At 34.6% G+C, this 22,732-nt stretch overlaps 1 protein-coding gene across 1 annotated transcript in view; it reads right to left on the bottom strand.

The window, feature by feature from the left end:
- Window positions 1–22,732, bottom strand: part of MDGA2 (MAM domain containing glycosylphosphatidylinositol anchor 2) — an 824,365-nt gene that overhangs the window by 95,289 nt on the left and 706,344 nt on the right. Inside the window, exon 9 of the mRNA XM_033851172.2 lies at window positions 22,317–22,586. Within this exon, the coding sequence (XP_033707063.2) occupies window positions 22,317–22,586 (270 nt within the window). The remainder of the gene's footprint in view (window positions 1–22,316; window positions 22,587–22,732) is intronic.

Here is a 22,732-nt window from a genome sequence, read left to right as displayed (position 1 = left end):
GAGAGGAACACAATATACTGAATGAATGAATAAATATCCAAAACATCACTGACAACCTGTATTTGAGACCAAATTTCCCAAACTGTTATTGAGGAGGTACATTTAGTAGTAGCCTAGATAAAGAGCCAGGGGTTTTGATTAAAAATAAGCATCCAAGGGGTTTCCCTGGTGGCGCAGTGGTTGAGAGTCCGCCTGCCCATGCAGGGGACGCGGGTTCGTGTCCCGGTTCGGGAAGATCCCACATGCTGCGGAGCGGCTGGGCCCATGAGCCATGGCCGCTGAGCCTGCGCGTCTGGAGCCTGTGCTCCGCAACGGGAGAGGCCACAACAGTGAGAGGCCCGCGTACCGCAAAAAAAAAAAAAAAAACAAAAAAAACCATCCAAAACCTATAAATGAAGTAAAGAGCTTTTTAAGTGAGAAATGTCAACTTAGAGTGTTTTCATTAGACATTAGTGTCTAGATTGAATTGAGGAGATAAAGAGTCTCAATGGTTGGTTTTTCATTTTGCTTATTGTTTTTTTTTGAGGGGCACAGGGAGAAGAGGGGCTTGCTTTTGTTTTTTAGCCAAGAGGGAAATACAAGGGGTATTAGATTTAGTTCTAAGTATCACGTTTTTCATAAAATGAATGATACATTCAAAAGAGAAATGAGAAGAGAATAAAGTCTATTTAGCATGGAAAAGGAAAAAAAAATCTCTCAAAAACTGGCAAATGAAGTTTTCTGAGAGTTGAAACTCCATCACAGGCTAAATTTTAACAGATCTATGAAATAAGATGAATGCCAGTGAGTGGGTATTAAAGGATACATATTTTGACTTAGAAATGTTCTAGCAATCCTCTCTGAATACGGATGATTTTCCCTTCACTAGAGGTATTTAGTCAATACCTAACTGCCATTTAGCAGGGTCGATATGGGTGAGTGACTGTCCACAAAATGGCCATTAAGGTAAGGCACAGTCTCAAATCTCTAGGGTGCTATGAAACATTTGCCTACTGTTTCTTGTATTATTTCAATTGTTTTAAGCACATTTATTTATAAATTCCATTTAATGTTTCTATTATCTGTATTCTAATCCTGCTTTTTGTTGACTGCCAGAAGGGTAAACTAGCTGCATGTCATAAATGCAAATTGTCATAATACTAGAACTGATTGTTTATCTAAATAAACACTTTTCAGGTTATTGAAGCAGTTTGACATTGAAGTTAAAAAAAAATTCTCATGACATTGTGAAAACATGAATTTGTTTATCAAAATCTATTTTCAGGGTTGTGAAAAATTAAGCTACAATTTAACCCTCATTTGAATATTCTAAATAGATCCAATTTTACTATAAAATTCTATCTTCATCTTTATTTTTAATTAGAGATTGTTACGAAGGCTTTTCAATGTATTTCTGAAAATACTTAAGTTTATTTGCATTGACATCCCGCATTACATATGAGTGACATATGTAATATTTTTTCATGAAATATTAGATTGGAAAAGGAAATAGAGATGACCAGTTCCAGTGTCTCATATGACAGATAAATTTTGGGACAGAATAGATATGGTGATGACATATGGATGTTGATATAGTTTTAATTTAGTTGAATAATTGTTACCACCTTAGAATTAAAGATGAGAAAAGCTTTTTTAGCTGGTGCATAAATAATATTGATTAGCAACAAATAATTACTGATAAGAAATGATTTTGTGTAGTTATAGTTAAATATAAATATGCTTGCTACGTCTCAGAGCATACTTTGTACTAAACCTCTTTTGGATAAACTTGATAAAGGAAAAATGCTTTCTGACTTTGTTTGAGAAATCTATCTTAAAAGTAAAAAAAAAGACCCCACAAATTTGTTCTCTGATTTCAGAGCCAATCATATTTAATATTTATACACTTGTTTTGTAAGAAGCACACAGTATACATAGTAATACAAAGGAAATGCCCTTATAATAATCTTAGGCTGTAACAACGAAACATGACATCTGCTGGTTCAACAGGGAAAGAATTCATAATTTTTCTTCTTTTTTATCCTTCAGGCATTTTTTTTGTCCTTCTAGCAAGCACACCAAAAATTTTTTTCATTCTCTTTTATAGTCTACTTTTATTTTTATGCAACATTGTTCGAGTTTAAATCATTTAAAACTAACTGAGCTAGAACTATATTCATTATCTAAATTAGCAGATAATTTTTAGATATGTATGATTATCTACAGATTTTGGATTTTAAAATATTCTTAAATTTAATTGTTCAAATTTTTAAAAATTTATATAAAAGTACATTTATTCTACTTTGCAAATAGCTTCTCAAAAGTGAGTAAATTGAGTTTTCAAAATATTATTTTATGCATAAACCTCAAAGTAAAAGATATATTAAGAATATATGACATGTCACTTTCCCAGTCTAAAAATGTTAGATTAAAGTATAACAAAAATCTTTCTTACATGCATTCCTAAGCTTGCAAGCAGAAAAGGAATTGTTTCTTAGGGGTCAAAAAACAAAGAACTGAAAATCAGACACTGAACAGGAGCTTAGGGAGAAAAGGAGTGTTGCTGGTGTTTGTATCCTTGGGAGCTGGAATTTTAAGGCAATAGGAGATGAGGTTAATGGGCCAATTAAGATGAGATGTTAGAAATGAGGTACCACATAACAGCAAGATCAGTAAAAACAGCAATCTCAGTACTGTATAAATGAGTCAGTAAACTTTTCTCTATATTGTGTTTCGCTTGCCTGCATTCTAGTGACTCAGCTTGCCAGTGACTGAAAGTTCCTAAAACTCTAGTTTTATCCTCACACATTTTGACTCCTTAAACTGAAATGCTTTCTTGGTGTAATTTCTACCTGCTTATCAATTCTTACCTTTTGGTACCCAAATCACAACTATCCTTCCTTTAATTACTCTTTCTTCAATGATAAATATTTATACTACCATACTTAACATTTAATTAGGAAAACACATTGTAATACTACACCAATATATAAGTACTCCTGAAAATATTTTCTGTATGATCATTTTTATTTTTCTGATTAGAGGCCCTTTCCCAGATTTAGACATAATGTAATTGGGGCCAATGGAGTGGACTGAACAATGTAAAGCAACTACCACCTTGTTGTTTTAGAATAATATTGGTGTTTCAATTTTCACACACATACATTTTTTTAAAAAAATCAGAATTGTGGTATAATAGATAATATCTCTAAATAAAGCTAGTTTTAATTTAATTATAGCCATTAAATAAATTTACTGCTACTGACCAAGAACAACCTTCCCTAGGCATGCCTATGTTTTTAATATTAATCCATCAATATGATATTTAGGATGATTTTTGCAAAGAGAAAATAAAATGGGATAATTACTGTAAAATTGATATGGCATTTACATGTTTTTATTTCTGATTGTAGTTTAAAAAATTATTTTGAGAGCTTTGATAATGATATGTTAACATAAATATTGATATGCCAGGGAAGAAAAAGTTAAGAAACTCTGTAATTTGCTCCCTTTCTCCTCAAGGATGCCTAAGGTAATTGTGACTCTACCAGACCACCTTCTAAACCAGGCTTCAGCAAACTTTTTGTGTAAAGGGTCAGATAGTAAGTATTCTAAGGCTTTAAATTGTGATCATAAGATATCTGTCACAACTATTCAACTATGATATTATAGATACTACTAATTCATGTAGTTCAAGATGATATAATTTGAGAGGTAATATAATACAAATTCAAAATTCTTCTACTTATCCAATGAGTTGACATGTTAATAATATTCCAAATTTTATGATTTTCAGAATTGGCCAGGTCTCTCCAATTGTACGTACTCACAGCTGAAAATCTATATCTTTTATAAGTATTCAAACAACCCAAGGAATTAAAAAAAGTGCCCCAAATGAAAAGACTTAGAAGTTCAATATTCTCACATGTAGTAGCTACCTGTTGACAAAGACTTTAATAACTTTTAAGAGAATTTAGTTTATCTCTCACAGACATTTGATTAAAACAACCAATTATAGTTTGCAGATGTATACAAGCAATACTTTAAAAAAATTCTCTAGAGCAAATTGAAATAGATTTACTATATCATTAGTGTATTCACCCCCCAAAATGGTCAACTACTATATCATAGCCTTTTGGTATTCAATGTGTTATTCTCTGATATATCAACATCATTAAACAAAAAAAAATTGTAAATAAAAATATTTAGAGATTTAATGAAGTATTTAAAACATCACAAATTTTAAAACCTTTAAAAGAAAGTGTTCACTAAAATGAAGCACTCATTTCTCATACTTAAATTATTCTATATAAGACCCTGTTTAATGACAAATAAAAAATAGGATTCAGAATTATTCATAAAATCCTTATTATTACATCTTGCATCATTTTGATACAGTGGTGGCTGTTAATATGCTGTACTAACTCCATGCACTGCCCAAATTATAATATTTGCCCCCTTTCTATGGTTATGTTAAATTATCTTTTATTTAATAGATTATAAACACTTTGATGGCAGATACCTCATTTTTTATATACTGTTCCCTCAGTTGAGGATATGAAGAAAACCAATTGAACTCAAAAAATATCTCTACTAAAATTTTTCATGTAAATGGTCATTTGCATCTGTATTTTTTGGGGTGGAGTTCCTATTTATATTTTTAAAACTTCAATGAAGCACTATTTCAACACAATTGAGTCACCTCTGACCCCTTTTTGGCATCAGCCTAGAACAAAATATTTATGCAAAGTAGTTACTGGCTTACGCACCAAATATATATGGTTGTCTTGGGTAATATAAAATAAATGCATGCACTTACCAGATAACATTTTAACTTAAATGAATAACCCTTTTACTCTAAAACCCTGAATGTACTTTGCCAAAAATGATGTTAAATATGAATATGAGGTTTTTTTTTCCCAAAATAGGCTTAGATTAGGATCTGGTCCCAAAAATTTAAAAGATGATTTGGATTTGATGAAACAATTAGCTTTCACATTAGGCTTGTAAATAGGAAACTGCTAAGGGTTTAGAGAAAGTTTAGAAATAAAAATTATAAATCCATTGATATTTTACTTAGAAATATCTAAGTAAGTGTTGTGTGTATTAAAAACCACATGTTCTAAAGAAAAATAATCTGGAGAGCTCCTCTGGGAATAAAGATGGTTGACTTGAGAGAAAGAAGAAAAGACAGCTCTTAAATTCTGTACTTCAATTATCCCCTTGTACAAAATAGAGTTGGCCCAAGGGCCTTTGCTCACTACTATTCTGTCAAGTATTTGAGACACCTACCAGAATTGTATGTCTAGGATTGCTGTTAAAAGTTATTCTACTATAATTTACCACTACAACCATGGACTCATGAAGCAAGAAAAATCTTGAGAGATGGAAACTGTATCTCAAATTTATATAGGAATTTACAGTTAAAAAGTACTTCCACAAATATTAACTTCTTTTAGTCTTCACAGAAGTTGGAAGGGCAAAAATGCAGAGGGATATTACTTGGCTTGAACTGCAAATCTGGAAAGTTAATGTGAATATCATAATTAATGAAATAATGCAGACTACTATCCTTGTCTGGTCTGCAGATCATCCCTATAAAAGATCCAAATGAATATTTTGTGAGAAGGAAGAGAGGTTACACCATTTACCTAAATATGCAAAGGAAGTTGGCTTTCAGACTGAGAGCGTCTGACCATCCCTACCTTCCTCAATGTATTTTATTTCAGGAATGTTAGGATAAAATGAAATTATTAGAAATCTCTCTTTTCAGAAGTATTGCAGCACATACTCCCAAGGCAGAAGAATACAAAACTATTTTGCTTCATTTTATATTTTAGAAAAACATTTCATTAATACATGGTACAGGTCAATTGTCAGTGGGTGAGGCAAGCACACACCAAACTTTCCTGTCATTGGTGAGGGAAGACAAGGTTGGAGTAGCTATCTGGAGTATCACATTTGGCTATGTCACAATCATGGCTCTAGGCTGATTTTGTGATGCTCTTTTGCTATCCTTTCAAGAGTTATGCCATTTCTTTCATATATCACAACTATGCTTGTTAATGAGCCAACTCTGTAATATGTATGTATGTGCTGGCATGGGAAGCACAAACAATTGAGGTTGCAGAAGAAATTCTATAGATCATTAAATTTCACAAAACAGAAGCAGATTCAGAAACAGAAAATGATTAGATATACATGGTGTCCAGTTCCTGGGCTAAGCACAAATCTATTTTGTAGCAAGTGCACTGTTTTATAAAAATAGTGAGTACATCCCTGTTCTCTGACCATTTCCCCTCGCCTGTCCTATACATCCCATGCCTAAGAAATGCTGCTAGAAAATCAAATCACTGAAGTAACTAGCAACCATTTATTCATAAACTCAATTGCTAATTCTTATATGGCCCAGAAATGCTATATGCATTCCCCTCAAATATACATGGATACTTATGAGTCAAGATATGGAATAACCAAAATCTCTGCTTATTTACTAGGGCCCACAGTTTTATAAGACTTCAAAACTTTTCCTTTCCTTTTTCTAGGAATCCTCAAAAGACGTCTCACATATAATTCAAAAGCCAGTCATTTTAGGCTTTCCTGCCCTTTCTTTCTTATTCCAGCTTCCATCAAAGGGACAGTCAGAGAAATTCTCCCTTGAGGTTGTGTACAGTGTGGGGAAATTTTATGTAAATCTGAATTATGTAACAGAAACAGTATATGAAAAACATACCAGTGTTCAAATTTGAAATAGAATATGCCCAAACAAGGGAAAAACCCCACAGACAATGCAATATTAGAGTTTCAATTTATTTTTGTTCAATTTGGATTTTTCTTTTCATATAGCATGTATATGTCTATAGATATACAACTTCTCATAAAATTCTCATGAAATGCTTTCCTCTGGGGTCTTCCTCTTCGTAAGCCTGCTTGCAGTGTTTTACCTGTACACAGAAAATATTTTAATTGTGACATTAGGAGAAAGCTTAATCAAGGGAATAAAACAGTTCTTTTTGGCTTAAAGAAGAATTGATGCTTGATCTCTCCTAGACAAAAATAAGATTATTAAAGGCACTTATGTGGTTAATTTTTGTTATTTGCCCGGCACCATGCTAACCACTTGCATACATTGTGTTTCTTAATATTCACAATCCCCTGCAGGATGAGAATATTCTTACCATTTTCCTTTTGTGAAAGATGAAAGTGAAGATTAGCGATCTTAAACAAATTGCCCTATAGTAAGCAACTGTGGAGTAACAAAGCTGCATTCTGAATCCACATCGGAAGCCCTTTTTATTCTAACACCCAACGTCTTTGGATAGGGTTGCTCTCTACCGCGCGTGACTGGCTAAAGGGGTGAAAAGGGCTGAAATCCAGGCTCTGTTTCTGTTGCAACCACTTGTGCCCTGGTATGGGAGTTACAACTGCTTGAAGAAAGGGGCACCTTTTTCCTGATTCGCACACAAAGACTGTATAGGCTGGTGGATTTCCTGATAAGATGCTACTCCCAGTAATCTAACAAGGATCCCTACTTCCCTACTCTGCCCATTGTGAGTATGGAAACTTAAACTACAATTTACCCTTGGGACTCAACCAGATTTGCCATATTATATCGTTATCTGAAAGTATTATCAAGTCAGGAATTTATAAAGATAAGGATTGACTAAATCTCTAGAATGAGAACTACATGTACTTGTTAAGCATTTAACTCAGAAATAATGAATATATAATAAGCTGCAAATAATTCAGTCTTTCCTAAAGCTTTACGTTCCCTAAAAACTGAAAAGTTCCAAAGTGTCTAAAAGCCTTGGGTTCCTTTGAAGGACCTCTGGTTGGGGGGTGTGCATGGAGGGGGAATGGCTGGATGAACTGACCCAGCAGCGCTCAGGCCGAGAGGACTGACTGTTCAATGGTGTACTTAGGAAGCACATTAACTTCCTGGCAAGCACCGCTGCCACACATGTGGGTGGTCCACTGCTGAATATGAATGCGTGGAATATCATTGAGGCAGGGAGTAAGAGGTGTTCAAGTGAGTTGGAGAGGAGCCCAGAAGGTATGCTGTTTATCTTCTAGGGACATTTATTTTCTCCAAAACATATAACTTGAATTAATAAAGTGGATTTAGATGTGAATAAAGGAAACCAGTCATTGAAACTGAATAACTGTGACTCTCTAAGAATAACCCAAAGATCTGTGAATATGACTCCTAGAGCAAGAAAAAGATTAAAGCACAAATAACTGTTCTTATAGTATTGCTAAGAAGCACTGGTCTGGATCTGATTGCAAAGCAAGTATCTGCCTGCAGTTAGATGCTGAGGCTACTAGCAACTGTCATTTTGATCAGTGCTTTAGAAATAGACAAAGTTCATTAGAACGATGAAAGAAAGTGATTTCTTAAGTAATGCTTACATAAGTAATGCAAAATTATAAAACTTTGGTTATATCCTCTGGTCTGAAATTCAAAAAGAATTTATAAAAAGAAAACCTCTATCAACTTTCTCAACTTACTGCTATGTCACAAAATATCCCTTGAGAAAAGACAATGTATCAGGTTGTGGGCAATTATCTGTGGAATGTCTCACCTGACCATCTTAAGTCTGGTTTCTGGCATGTCTTTGGAACAAGTTTTGCACTGTTCTCATCCATTAATCATCCCTTCAGGGTGATGGACAAAGGCCAAGTGCTTAAATAGACACTTGGAGGTTTGGGATATGGCTTTGATTCCACTGAACTAAAAAGTCCTTTGATTCTTTCACAGATTGATTTTATTACCACCCAATATCTACTGAAAAAATCCAACTGTACTAAGTGCTAAACAGACTCTTAAGAGTAGAAATACTAAACATATAATATTCACATACATATGTGTGGACTTCTACATTTGGGTTTCTTTGCTTTATTCTTTTCTGATGTCAGAGAATATTATAAAAATTCTTTTCTCTCAGGAGAAACTGTGATTTCGAACCATTTCTTATCCTCTAAAAACTGGATCTAATGCTTGCCCAAAATAATATAAGGAAGCTGTGAGCAATAGTTTTGGAATACTGTGTCCTACCCTGTTATGCTGATATCTCTGTCTTCCCTTTATTCTACCCAGCAGTGATGGTCTTGCTTACAAAATGGTAATTCTCCAAAACCTGATTCATATCCTTCTGATTTCACTTGTATACGTGACCTTTGTTACCAATATATTGGGTCATTCAATATTCTTAATATAACAGTCACTATCTCTTAAAGTAAGAGATACAGCTGGGCAAAGTTGTTATCTTGGGGAGGGGAACTACTGTGAAGATAACCAGTTTACTGTCTCCTCCTAAAGGAAAGTAATTTAGAGGTTAGGGGAGGAAAAAGGAAAAAACGATTCTCGAGGAACAACCAAATGTTTAAAAAATTAACACAATATGGATTAGAAAAAGTATATACATGACAATAGTAAATCGAACAATGCCATTCATATTATGAAACACCTCCTATTCCCAACCCTATCTTATTTGGCAAATATCATCCACTCTTCAATAATACTTGAGGTATAATTTACATACAATAAAATGAACACATTTTAAGTGCAGATTTCACTGAGTCTAGAAAAATATATATTACTATGTAGTCACCAATCAAGATATAGGAGATTTCTATCACTGCAGAAAGTTACCTGCTACTCCTTTGTAATCAATCAACTCCACCTTCAGCCCCAGCCAAAGAATATAATTTCTATTACTAAAGATTAGCTTTGCATGTTCAGGAAATTAATATAAATGGAATCATAAAGTATGCACTTTCTGTGGCTAGTTGTGTTTATTCAATATAATTGTTTTTGAAATCCATCCATTCATGTATTGTATCAGTAGTTCTCTCCACTTCTATGACTGAGTAAAATTCCACTGCATGAGTAGATTAGATCACAAGTTGTTTATTCAGCCACCTGTTGATGAATATTTGGGTTGTTTCTAGTCAGACACTATTACAAATAAAGCTGCCATTAAAGTTTGTGTATAAATCTCTGTATAGACATACACATTTTCATTTCTGTTGAATAATCATCTAGGAGTGGAATTGCTGGATCACTTGGTAAATAAATATTTAAGTTTTTGAGAGACTTACAAGCCATTTTCAAAACAGAAATCCCATTCTACACTCCCAGCAAGAATGTGTGATAATTTCAGTGACTATATATCCTCACCTACATTTGCTGTTGTCAGCCTTTTTAACTTTTGTCATTATAATGTGTGTGTAGTTCTAACTTGTTGTGTTTTAAATTTCATTTCTCTGATAACAAATGATGGCTACCAGTTTTAATACAAATACTGGTCAATTGTATGCTATTTTGTGCAATGTATATTCAAGTCTCTTGCCAATTTTATTTGGACCGTTTGTCTTATTATTGAATTTTAAGGATTATATACTCTGGATACAAACACTTTGTCACAAATATGTATTTCAAATTCTTTTTTCAGCCTGTGGCTTGCTTTCTCCTTTTTCCCTTTTTTTTTTGTTTCTTTAGACCAATAATTTTTTTAAAAAAAAATTTATTGGAATATAGTTGATTTACAATGTTGTATTAGTTTCAGGTGTACAGCAAAGTGAATCAGTGATACACATACATATATCCACTCTGTTTAAGATTCTTTTCCCACGTAGGTCATTGAAGAGTATTGAGTAGAGTTCCCTGTGCTACACAGTAGTACATATATACAGTAGAATATTACTCAGCCATACAAAAGGACAAAATAATGCTATTTGCAGCAACATGGATGGACCTAGAGATTGTCATAGTGAGTGAAGTAAGTCAGACAGAGAAAGACAAATGTCATATGATATTGCTTATATGTGGAAGCTTTTTCCTTTTTTAATGAGGTCTTTTGAGGAGCAGGAAGACTGCAGTTTTAATTATGCTTGTATTATTATTATTTGTATTAGTTTTAAATGACTGGTGATTTTTGGGGTTTACTTTCTATTCCAAATTTGCCTAGATTTTCTCCTGAGTTTTCTCCTAGAATTTTACAGTTTTAATTTTTTATATTTACATCTACAATCAATTTTAAATTAATCTTGTGCGTAATGTGAGGTATTATTTAAGGTTTATTTTTTTAATATGAATATCCAGTTGTTCTAGCACAATTTATTCAGAAGACTATCATTTCTTAATGGATTATGCTGGTGACTTTGAAAAACTCATTTGACCATATGTGTATCATCTCTGTGACCTTAGAGGTCTATTCCTCGATCTTTTATCCTGTTTCAATGAACCATGTGTTTATATTTATACAAAAACCACACTATCTTGATTACTGTGACTTTACAGTAAGACTTGGAACAGGGTAGTGTGAGTCCTCCAACTTTGTTCTTTTTCCCCTTGCACATAGGTCTAGCTATTGTTAAGCCTTAGCTTTCCAAATAAAATCTAGAGTCAGCTCTTCAATTTCTATAGAAACAAAACCAAAAACAACCATGCTGGGTATTTTGTTGGGATTGCAGTGAATCTGTAGATCAATTCGGAGACAATAAGTATGAAACCAATATTAATTCTTCCAAAATATGAACTTGGTATATTTCTCTATTTATTTCGGTTCATATCCCTCAGCAATTTTTTAATATTTTTCAGTGTACGTCTTGTGCATATTTTATTAAATTTATTTACACTTTGATCTGGAAATGGTATTTTTTACCCTTCAGTTTCAAATTTTTGTAGCTATTATACAGAAATACGATTGATTTTACATACTAATTTCATACCCTATGCTATGCTAAATTATCTTAATTCAAGTATATTTTCTCATAGATAATTTAGCATTGTCTTCAAAAACAACGACATAATCTGTGACTAGAAATAACTTTGTTTCTTCCTTTCTGATTTTTATGCATGTTATTTACTTTCCTTGTGTTATTGTAGTGGTAAGGACCTGCAGTACAATATTTGTGACTAATGAGAGTGGGTATTTTTGTTTTGCTCCCAATTTTAGAAGGAAAATGTTTGATCAGCATATTATCTTGGTGAGTATTCCATGTGCACATGTAACAATATGTAGTTTACAACTTTGGGTATGATAATCTACAAATATCAATTAATTTAGTTTGCTTGTAGTATGGTCCAGATCTTCTCAAACATCAGTGATTTTCTGGGTACATATTCTATAAATTATTCATAGATGGATGTTAAAACCTTTAGTGTAATTATGAGTAGATTATTCCTCCTGGCACTTTATTTATGAATTTTGAAGCTCTATTATTAGGTGCACACATATTTATATCTATATAACCTTCCCTGTAGATTCCTCTTTTACTATTATTAAATGTCCCTCTTTAACTCTTAAAATTTTCTGTCTTGAAGTCTATTTTGTCTAGCAATAATATAGTCATGTCAGCTTTCTTATGTGCTCTTTGCATGTTATGTATTGCTCCATCCTGTCCTTTCAGCTTCTTTGTGTCTTTGTATTTAACATGTGTTTCTTGTAGATAGCAGTGTCTATCTTGTAGATAGCTTGCTTTTTGTTGTTTTTCTAAAATTCCAGTCCAGGGCTTCCCTGGTGGCGCAGTGGTTGAGGGTCTGCCTGCCAATGCAGGGGACACGGGTTCATGCCCCGGTCCAGGAAGAACCCACATGCAGCGGAGCGGCTAGGCCCATGAACCATGGCCGCTGAGCCTGCGCGTCCGGAGCCTGTGCTCCGCAACGGGAGAGGGCCACAACAGCAAGAGGCCCGCATACCGCAAAAAACAAAACAAAACAAAAATCCAGTCCAGTGATTTCTGACAACTGAAGTGTTAAGTTCATTTACATTTCATGTCATTATTAATATAATTGGGTTAAAGTCTATCATCTTGCTCATTGTTTTCATTGTCCCTTCAGTGTTTTTGTTGTTGTTGTTCACTTGTTATCTTTTCCTCTGATATTTCGAGTAAATTCAAATGTATTTTAGTTTCTTCAATGCACCACTTTTTTTTTGATATTTATTTAAACATCCTTATTGGAGTATACTTGCTTTACAGTGGTGTGTTAGTTTCTGCTTTATAACAAAGTGAATCAGCTATACAAATATAGATATCCCCAGATCTCTTCCCTCTTGTGTCTTCCTCTCTCCCACCCTCCATATCCCACCCCTCTAGGCGGTCACAAAGCACTGAGCTGATCTCCCTGTGCTATGTGGCTGCTTCCCACTAGCTATCTATTTTACATTTGGTAGTATATATAAGTCCATGCCACTCTCTCACTTTGTCCCAGCTTACCTTTCCCTCTCCCCATGTCCTCAAGTCCATTCTCCAGTAGGTCTGTGTCATTATTCCCGTCCTGCCCCTACGTTCTTCATAACCAGTTTTTTTTTTTTTTTTTTAGATTCCATATACATGTGTTAGGATACAGTATTTGTTTTTCTCTTTCTGACTTACTTCACTGTGTATGACAGACTCTAGGTCCATCCACCTCACTACAAATAACTCAATTTTGTTTCTTTTTATGGCTGAGTAATATTCCATTGTATATATGTGCCACATCTTCTTTATCCATTCATCTGTCAATGGACACTTAGGTTGTTTCCATGTCCTGGCGATTGTAAATAGTGCTGCCATCATCCAAAAATCCACAAACAATAAATGCTGGAGAGGGTGTGGAGAAGAGGGGACCCTCTTGCACGTTGGTGGGAATGTAAATTGATACAGCCACTATGGAGAACAGTATGGAGGTTCCTTAAAAAACTAAAAATAGAGCTACCATATGACCCAGCAATCCCACTACTGGGCATATACCCTGAGAAAACCATAATTCAAAAAGAGTCATGTACCACAATGTTCACTGCAGCAATGCACCACTTTTTAAAAAAACTTTTTAGAAGTTTCTGTATGGCAAAAACTATGCAACTTTAACTTATTCTATTTAGAGTCAATATTGTATCACTTAATATATCACACTTCACATTTCATGCTTCTCTGAGGTCCCTATTTGCTTCTCAGTTCCTACTTCACAAATGTTATAAATTTAGAAAAATACAACTCAAATTAATCCCATCATTTGTGTTATTGCTGTAACATTTTGGTTCGTGATATGTTATAAACCCTAACTTATAATGTTATTATTTTTGCTTCAAACCAAGGATTGAGAGACTTTTCCTCAAAGGGCTAGATGTAAATATTGCGTTGGCCCAAAAGTTCGTTTGGGTTTTTCAGTAACATCTTATGGAAAAATCTGAATGAACTTTTGGGCCAACCCAATATTTTAGGTTTATGAGCCATATGGTTGCTGTTACAACTACTCACCTCTCCTGTTGTAGCATGAACGGAGCCATAGACAATACATAAGCAAGTGAAGACAGCTATGTTGCAATTAACCTTTATCTATAAAAACTGTTGGTTGGTGCCCAAGCTGTAATTTGCTGACCATTGTTTGCACAGCTGTTTATTAGGGAAATTATAAAAAAATTTATCTTTACCCACCTATTTACTGGATCTGATCATCTTCATTCCATTTTTTCCCCATGTTTATTGAGGTATAATTGGTATACAAAAAAAGTGAATATAATTAATATAATACAATTTGGTAAATTTAGACATACGTATACCTCCTGTTACTATCACCACAATCTAGGTAATAAATATATCCATCACCTCCAAAAGTTTCCTTGTGTTCATGTGTGGGTGTGTATGTTAAGAGCCCAGAAATAAACTCACTCATATATGGTCAACTGATCTTCTTCAAAGGTACCGAGAATATACAACAGAGAAAAGATAGTCTCTTTAAAAAATGATGTTGAAAAAACTAGATATCCACATTTAAGACAATGAAATTCGACATGTGTCTTTTACCATACACAAAATTTAACTCATAATGGGTTAAAGATTTGAATATAAGATCTGAAAACATAAAACTCACAGAAGAAAACATAGGAGAAAAGATTCTTTATTTCTTTATGTAGATCCTGGTTTCCACTGAAAACTTTTCCCTTTAATATGAAGAATATGTTTTGGCATATTTTGTAGTACAGTTTTACTGACTACTAATTCTCCAGCTTTCATTTTCCAGAAAAATATATTTGTTTGACCCTATTTTAAAGCACATTTTCACTGGAAATAAAATTATTAACTGACAGTATTTTAAAGATGTTTAAAGATTTAAAGATGTGTCATTGTCTTCTAGCTCACATTGCTTCTAATGAGAAGGTAACTGTCATGCATATCATCACAATATCATTTTTATTCTGGCTGCTTTGAAAACTTTCTGTCTTTGGTTTTCTGCAATTGGATTATGATGTGCCTAGGTGTGGTTTTATTTGTATTTTTTCTTGGTTTGTGTTCCATGATATGATTGGATCTGTGGGTTTGAAAAACTTTTTTTTTCTTTTTTGTCCCATTCTCATTCTTTTCTAGAACGTCTGGAAATTCAATTGCAATTATTTTAGGCCATTTTTCATTATCCTCCAGGTCCTTAGGTCTCTTTTCTTTAGTCTTCAATCTTTTTTCTATCTAGCAGATTGTCTCAGCTCTTTCAATTTGTCTTCAATTTCACTGACCCTTCTACCTTTTCCAATATGTTGTTCATTCCATTTAGGTAATTTTTTCATTCCAGTTATTATACCGTTTTAGTTATAGTTGTTTGCATTTGGTTATTTTTTAAAGGATTTTTTTCCCGCTGCTGAAATTTCTTATGCATTTGCTCATAAATACTGCATTTATCTTTAAATCTTTGAACATATTTTCCTTTAATACTTTGAAATTATTATAATAGCTAGGTTGTGCTATATCCAACATCTGGGCCATCTCAGGGTTAGTTTCTAAAAGACCACTGTTACTCTCTCTTTTGTTAAGTTTATTTTTTTAATTTATATTATTTATTTTTGCCTGCATTAGGTATTTTTTGCTGCACATGGGCTTTCTCTAGTTGCAGTGAGCAGGGGCTACTCTTTGTTGCGGTGCATGGGCTTCTCATTTCGGTGGCTTCTCTTGTTGCGGAACATGGGCTCTAGGCTTATGGGCTTCAGTAGTTGTGGCACACGAGCTCAGTAATTGTGGCTCTCGGGCTCTAGAGCGCATGCTCAGTAGTTGTGGCGCATGGGCTTAGCTGCTCTGCAGCACATGGGATCTTCCCAGACCAGGGCTTGAACCCATGTCCCCTGCATTGGCAGGAGGATTCTTAACCACTGCACCATCAGGGAAGTCCCATGACCACTGTTATTCTTGACTAAGGGTAACACTTTCCTATTTTCCTTGCATGTCAGGTAATTTGTATTATTTATTGAGCATTGTTAGTAATTACCACTACATTATTACATTGTAATGTGTAATACATATTATATAATATAGATAACTGGACTATGCTCTCTTCCTCTAAAGAGTGTCGATGTTTATTCTAGTAGGTAATTCAGCTACCTGCTAATCACTTCAAATTTTTGTATTCTGCCTTTTTACATTTTATCAGGGTGAGATGTATGGAGAACATAGAGACTTGCTCTTACAAATTGGTGGAACTCTACTTCCAAATTCTACCTCCCCATGAATCTTATCGGGGCTTGGTGTTAGCCTTTGTTTGGGAGAATCTAGAATAAGTCTTTATTTTCAAGCAAGGCCCTGACTCCTAAGGCTTAATCATTCTGATATCTCAGCAGGATGTTCGGAATTTTAAGAAGGTATATCCTACTTTGCTAAGTTGAAAATTCTAGCTTTCTCCATCACTGCTTGAACTCTACTGTCACTTTTCTGCTCGGAACCTGATATAGAAGAGTGTGCTAAGCCTCAACAGTTTCACCTTATCTATGCATCCCAATCTTCAGGTAAGGACTAGGATGGAATCAACACAAACTCCTATAAGCCTTCCTCTAATCAGCCCTTTCTGTTCCATCTCTAAAATATTGCATAAATTAGATTCAATATTAAAGTAAATATTTTGGTAAAAGTTTTGCTAAGTGATAGTATTATTTCCTTAATTAATATTTACATTTTTATTTCTACTTTTTTAGGTTCAGCATGGATTCATCTACATTTTATCTAGCTTAATTATCCAAAAATTCCTTTAGAACCACTAATAAAAGAGTTACTGAGGGCTTCCCTGGTGGCGCAGTGGTTGAGAGTCCGCCTGCCGATGCAGGGGACACGGGTTCGTGCCCTGGTCCGGGAAGATCCCACATGCCACGGAGCGGCTGGGCCCGTGAGCCATGGCCGCTGAGCTTGTGCGTCCGGAGCCTGTGCTCCGCAACGGGAGAGGCCACAACAGTGAGAGGCCCGCGTACCGCAAAAAAAAAAAAAAAAAAAAAAAAAAGAGTTACTGAGGTGTGTCAAAAACAGCTTGAATTTACAGTCAGAAGATACACATTTTACTTTTGGTTTCCTTAGCCTCTATTAGCTTACCTTTCATACAAGGGTGATATTGCTTCTTTTACACACATAGCAGAATTGTTTGAATGAAAAGAATACAAGTGGAATCACTTCGTACACCATAGAATACATCAAGAGTTCTTAGGACATATAATGCATTTTCTGCTCTATAGTTTTAACATAACTGTAATTCATAATGCTGGCTGAAACACTGGGATCCATTAGTCTACCTGTTATCATCATAAGTAAAATTCTAATAAATGTAACAGAATTTTGGCTCTGAAAAATATTTGACGTTGAAATTTTTTGCCTTTTAGAGTTATCACAGGGAACTTTTTTTTTTTTTTTTTTTTTGCGGTACGCAGGCCTCTCACTGTTGTGGCCTCTCACGTTGCGGAGCACAGGCTCCGGATGCGCAGGCTCAGAGGCCATGGCTCACGGGCCTAGCCACTCCACGGCATGTGGGATCTTCCCAGACTGGGGCACGAACCCGTGTCCCCTGCATCGGCAGGCGGACTCCCAACCACTGTGCCACCAGGGAAGCCCTATCACAGGGAATTTTATTAGATATTTTTCCATTAGTTCATTTGATCTTACTTCTGATAGTTCTAATGATTTTTCTACAATGTTATGCTGTTCATGTTTAGACATTCATAACAAACAAGTAACCAGCTGAATAGCACAAACGTATGCATTACCAGAGAATAAAATACATTTTCTATCTGGTTACTACATAACTCAATCTGACTTTAGAAAACAAGAATAAAACGTTGTGATTTGGAGTCAAATTTGACTTGGTTGTTATTTCATCCTTTTCATTCTTTAGAACTAAGTAATGTTAGAGTAATCCAACAGCCTGTCTTAAGCATATCACAGTTCTCAGTCATCCTCAATTTCTTTACATTCATTGAGTGATAGCATGTACTCCCTTTCATAAAAATGTCTCACTCTTGCTTAATTTGTTCTCTAGGATCTGTCTAATTTTGGTTATGTGTCTGATCTGCTGGTGCTGAATATGGAGAAAAGAGTAGTTCCAAAATGTCAATCTGAATGTTGTAATATATCAAAAGAAAAGTAGAGGATGCACAATCCCAGTACAAATACTTCCAAATTAGAGGTGAAAGCAACAGTCACAGGCAAATTTTTGTTTGTAAAACCCTATTTGCCATGTTTATTGAAAGGGATTAAACTATGAGGAATTTCTTTAACTATTGCCATAGATAAAACAGTTTCATATGTAGGTTGTATTTAAAAGTACTCCTAGCAGTAGGTAATGTTGATACATGTGGCAGACTGAACCTAAGGTGACTCCAGTGATTTCTACCTCTGTTATTAATGTCTTTGTGTATAATTCTCTCCCATGGAGGGTGGGAAAAAACTGTGATGAGATGTTCCTTCAGTAATTAGGTTATGTTATATAAGATTCCATCTTAACAGACTAGAGCTAGAGACTCTTCCTCATGGCTTGATGAATTAAGCAGCCACGTTGGAAAAGCACATATGACAAGGAATTACAGGTGATCTCTAGGACCTGCAGAAATATTCTAAGACATGAGAGTGGCCTTCAGCCCAAAACCAGCAAAATGCTAGGGCCCTCTATCATGCAACCATAAGGACATTAAATCTTTCACTAACCTTACATGATCCAGGATAAGCTCCTTCTCTCAAAATCCTTAACTTAATCATGTATTGCCACATAGAGTGATGTTCACAGGGTTTGGGGATTAGGACATGGATTTACCTTCTTGGAGGATACTATTCAGCCCACTACATATTTTCAACTTGAACTACTCTTTCACCCTCATTCTTTTCCCATTAAAAAATGATTTTCAGTAAGATTACTTCCATTTAATCATTCACTCTTGGCCATCCCTCTATCTAGTCCATCATCGCAGATTTACTGGTTTTCTTTTCTGGATCAAGCTGTGGGCTAGGATCTAACCTAGCATGTTATTCACTCATATCTGTAATGTAATGAATGTGCCTAGATGCTTTGAAGTCTTTAAAAACATTTTTTCCAAATGTTAATTTGGAGCATTTAAACCTGTGATAAAGTGAAATCCATGCCCAGTTGAGTGATCTGCTAAACAGTACAAAACTATTTATTAATATAGAAATACTTATGTCTATGTATTTATACATATATACTTGGAATTGCACATTTACAAGTGGACTTATTACAATAAATTAATATGTCACATTTATTTATAGAACTTGTAAAAATTCTCCCACAGAAAAATATGATAAATGGTGTTCGGGTTTCTGCCATAGTTCACAAAGGCTTAAAACACAAAAAAACTAGGCTTAATTTCACTATAACAATACTAGTAAATAAAATAAATGAAAATACACAGTATTTTGTAGTATTATAGCTAATATTCTCTAATATGGACAGTGCACAACAAGCTAGGTTGGTCACGCTTCCCAAAATACCTTTGCTTACTATCTTCTTTTCCTTTTCAGGAAAATAGTCTCACAGCCCCTCTGACTTCTTGGTAAACACAACCCCACTCTCCTACCTCCAAACACCCACACACATTGCATACTCATGATATAAATGAAGAAAACACGTCCGAACTTTTGAGCTTTCCTGGGAGCTAGAATACATATAGACTTGAGGGCTGCCATTGCCTTTTAGTTCAATTCTGTATGTTTTGATGTGCAGTCAGATCAAGTCCACTTTCAGGACATTTAGGACAAGCAAGTGGAAGAGTTTAAATTCTTAAATTTGGTACAATAGTTATAACTTTGAAAATTTAAATGTTTCTTAGTTAATTTGGGCCTCAAGGGAAAAGAATTGTCTTCAAAGATCTGCTTTGTGGGTAAAGAACATATGCATAATAAATATATGAATCCTTGCATATATTATATTCTCTAGTTCTCTTCTGCATAGCTTCAAAGAGTTTTGAATTATGGGAAATTGATAAGGATTACTACTAATTCTGGTATGTTTTAGTAGAAAAGTAAATAGCCTTTCAAAGCTTCTTCCAGATGTCTGATTCTATGGAATCATTGATTTCCTTATATATTTTCCTGAATTATACTGTATTTGGAATTCAACCATTTCTTTTTCTCTTCTTCAAAACTTTATTAGGGGCTTCCCTGGTGGCGCAGTGGTTGAGAATCCGCCTGCCGATGCAGGGGACACGGGTTCGTGCCCCCGTCCGGGAGGATCCCACTGGTCGCGGAGCGGCTGGGCCCGTGAGTCATGGCCGCTGGGCCTGCGCGTCCAGAGCCTGTGCTCCACTACGGGAGAGGTCACAACAGTGAGAGGCCCGCGTACCGCAAAAAAAAAAAAAAAAAAAAAAAAAAAACCAAAACTTTATTAGATTTTATGTGGAGATCTTGAAACAATGAGGTTAACCTGGAGATCGAAAAATGCACACTGGAAACAAATTAATGCACGGGGCTGTTTCCTCTCCCCCTATGGGGCAACCACAACAGGTTTATTCCTTCCTGCAACTACTGAAATCTACTTACTGCACCCCATGGATCTGGAATGGGAGAATGGAGCTAGTGTTTATTCTGGTCTCAGCTTGTCTTCTAGTTCAAAAAATAGGATTTGGATCATATAATAGAGAACAAATGAAAATCTTGCAGAGGCAGCATGGTCTAAACCAGTCAAAGTTAGAAAACAGTGTCACCAGAGAAAATCAGAATGTGTATAAAGCCAAAAAGGTTGAAGAAAGGGGTTTAGTTAATTTTATGGAGTATTTTTATTTTGGAGGGTTAATGAAAGAAAGTAAAGTGCTGCATTTGTACCAATATGTGAAAAACAATTGCCTTTGAAGGATTCTTATTGCTTGGGATAATAACATATAAATAAGGAATGAAAGTATATTATGCCATTTAAATTACCCCATAGAGTAATAGAGTACATTCTCTTACCCTTGTAAATATTCCTAGGAAGAAAAATTAAATCACCATGTAAGTAATTGTCCTAGGGATTTTTTATTTCATTTTAATAGTTTAAGTATCAAAGTAGAAAAACCTTAAGTTCAACTGAATGTTAATAAAAGGGATTGCAAAACCAAGAAGTGGCAAGATCCAGCAGAGAGGATGTCTTCATATTCTTTGGTTAGTCAATTGTATTTTATCCACCTAATATCCCATTTCAGGAAGCAAAAATGTCTCAAGGCAACCCATATTAGAGAGCTCTCTTATGAGTAAGAACTTATTAATAAGAATTTATATTACCAATGAACAAGATTTAATTAATTCTGAAACATTTTAATCATGATTTTTATGATTGCTTTCCAGATAACATACAATGTCCAGTTTCTTCTTTTAGTAGCATAAACACTATAACCGTTTCAACTAATTTTATCTAGAACAAAATAATAATGAAAAGGAGTATATCCTTTTAATGTATGCCTAAACCCTAGCTCAAAAATTACACAGATTTACTTTAGATTACCAAAATAATTTAAATAAACATGTATAATTTAATACAGATTTAATATTTCCTTAAATACATTAAAAGATAATGATATCAAAAATGATAATTCTCTCTAATTCATTATATACCAGATACAACTATATTGATTTCCCTTTGAATATCTGTGGTCCTATGGTAAGCCAGGGACAAAATGAAGATTCACCATACATTAAGAGGTAATAAATAAATAAACAAGAAAAAGAAAGAAATCACTCTCTACTATTAAAACCAGAACAGGTATTGGATTGCAAGGGATTTTAAACTTGCAAAAGAAAACATGTATTAATATTTGCAATTTGGTCTAAATAAAGCTAGTTAAGGTTTGTCACTTTATTACTGAAACACTCAACATAACCAACCTCATCACCAACTCTATTTGAATTCACATAAACTTCTAATTTTATAGGCACATTAACTATCTTAACTACTAAAATAGACTTTCCTTGAAAATAAATGAGTAGAAGCTCTAAATATGAACAGTCAAGCTGTTCATGGTATGCTCCATGGATCTGCAAAATGCTTTCATTCTTATATTGACATAAGCCTAAACTCCCAACATCTAAAAAAAAAAAAAAAAAAAAAAAATGCAGAATATTCAGCATCTTACCTGTAACAAGAAAGCTGCATCTCCCTGCTCCAGCTTCATTTATGATGCTACAATTATAAACCCCATAGTTTTCATTGGAAAGACTCTTCACTGGGTACTCTGTGTATTCTTGAGAGTCAAATTGACCCATCCGTAATAATTTGTTTCCCAAGCGCCACTCATAGGTCAGCACCCGTATTGGATAGGCTCTCAGGACCCTGCAGCTCATAGTGACACTGCGGTCTTGTCCTTGCCGGATTTCCAGAAATGCTGGTTCCACAGCAGGAGGATCTGTAGAAAAGAGATATTAAAACAGATAAAATATGTGGTTTGCAATAAGCCAGGGGCTACTCTTACTGTGAGAAGCTATTTTCAAGAATACATCTAGCAACAGGGAAGGAATATTAAGAGGTGGGTGGAGAACATATTTAGACCTG

The sequence above is a fragment of the Tursiops truncatus genome, chromosome 2 (genome assembly GCF_011762595.2).
Source record: "Tursiops truncatus isolate mTurTru1 chromosome 2, mTurTru1.mat.Y, whole genome shotgun sequence".
In the NCBI taxonomy this organism is placed as follows: Eukaryota; Metazoa; Chordata; class Mammalia; order Artiodactyla; family Delphinidae; genus Tursiops; species Tursiops truncatus.
Note: the sequence above shows the minus strand (reverse complement) of the source record. Positions and strands in the feature narration are given on the sequence as shown.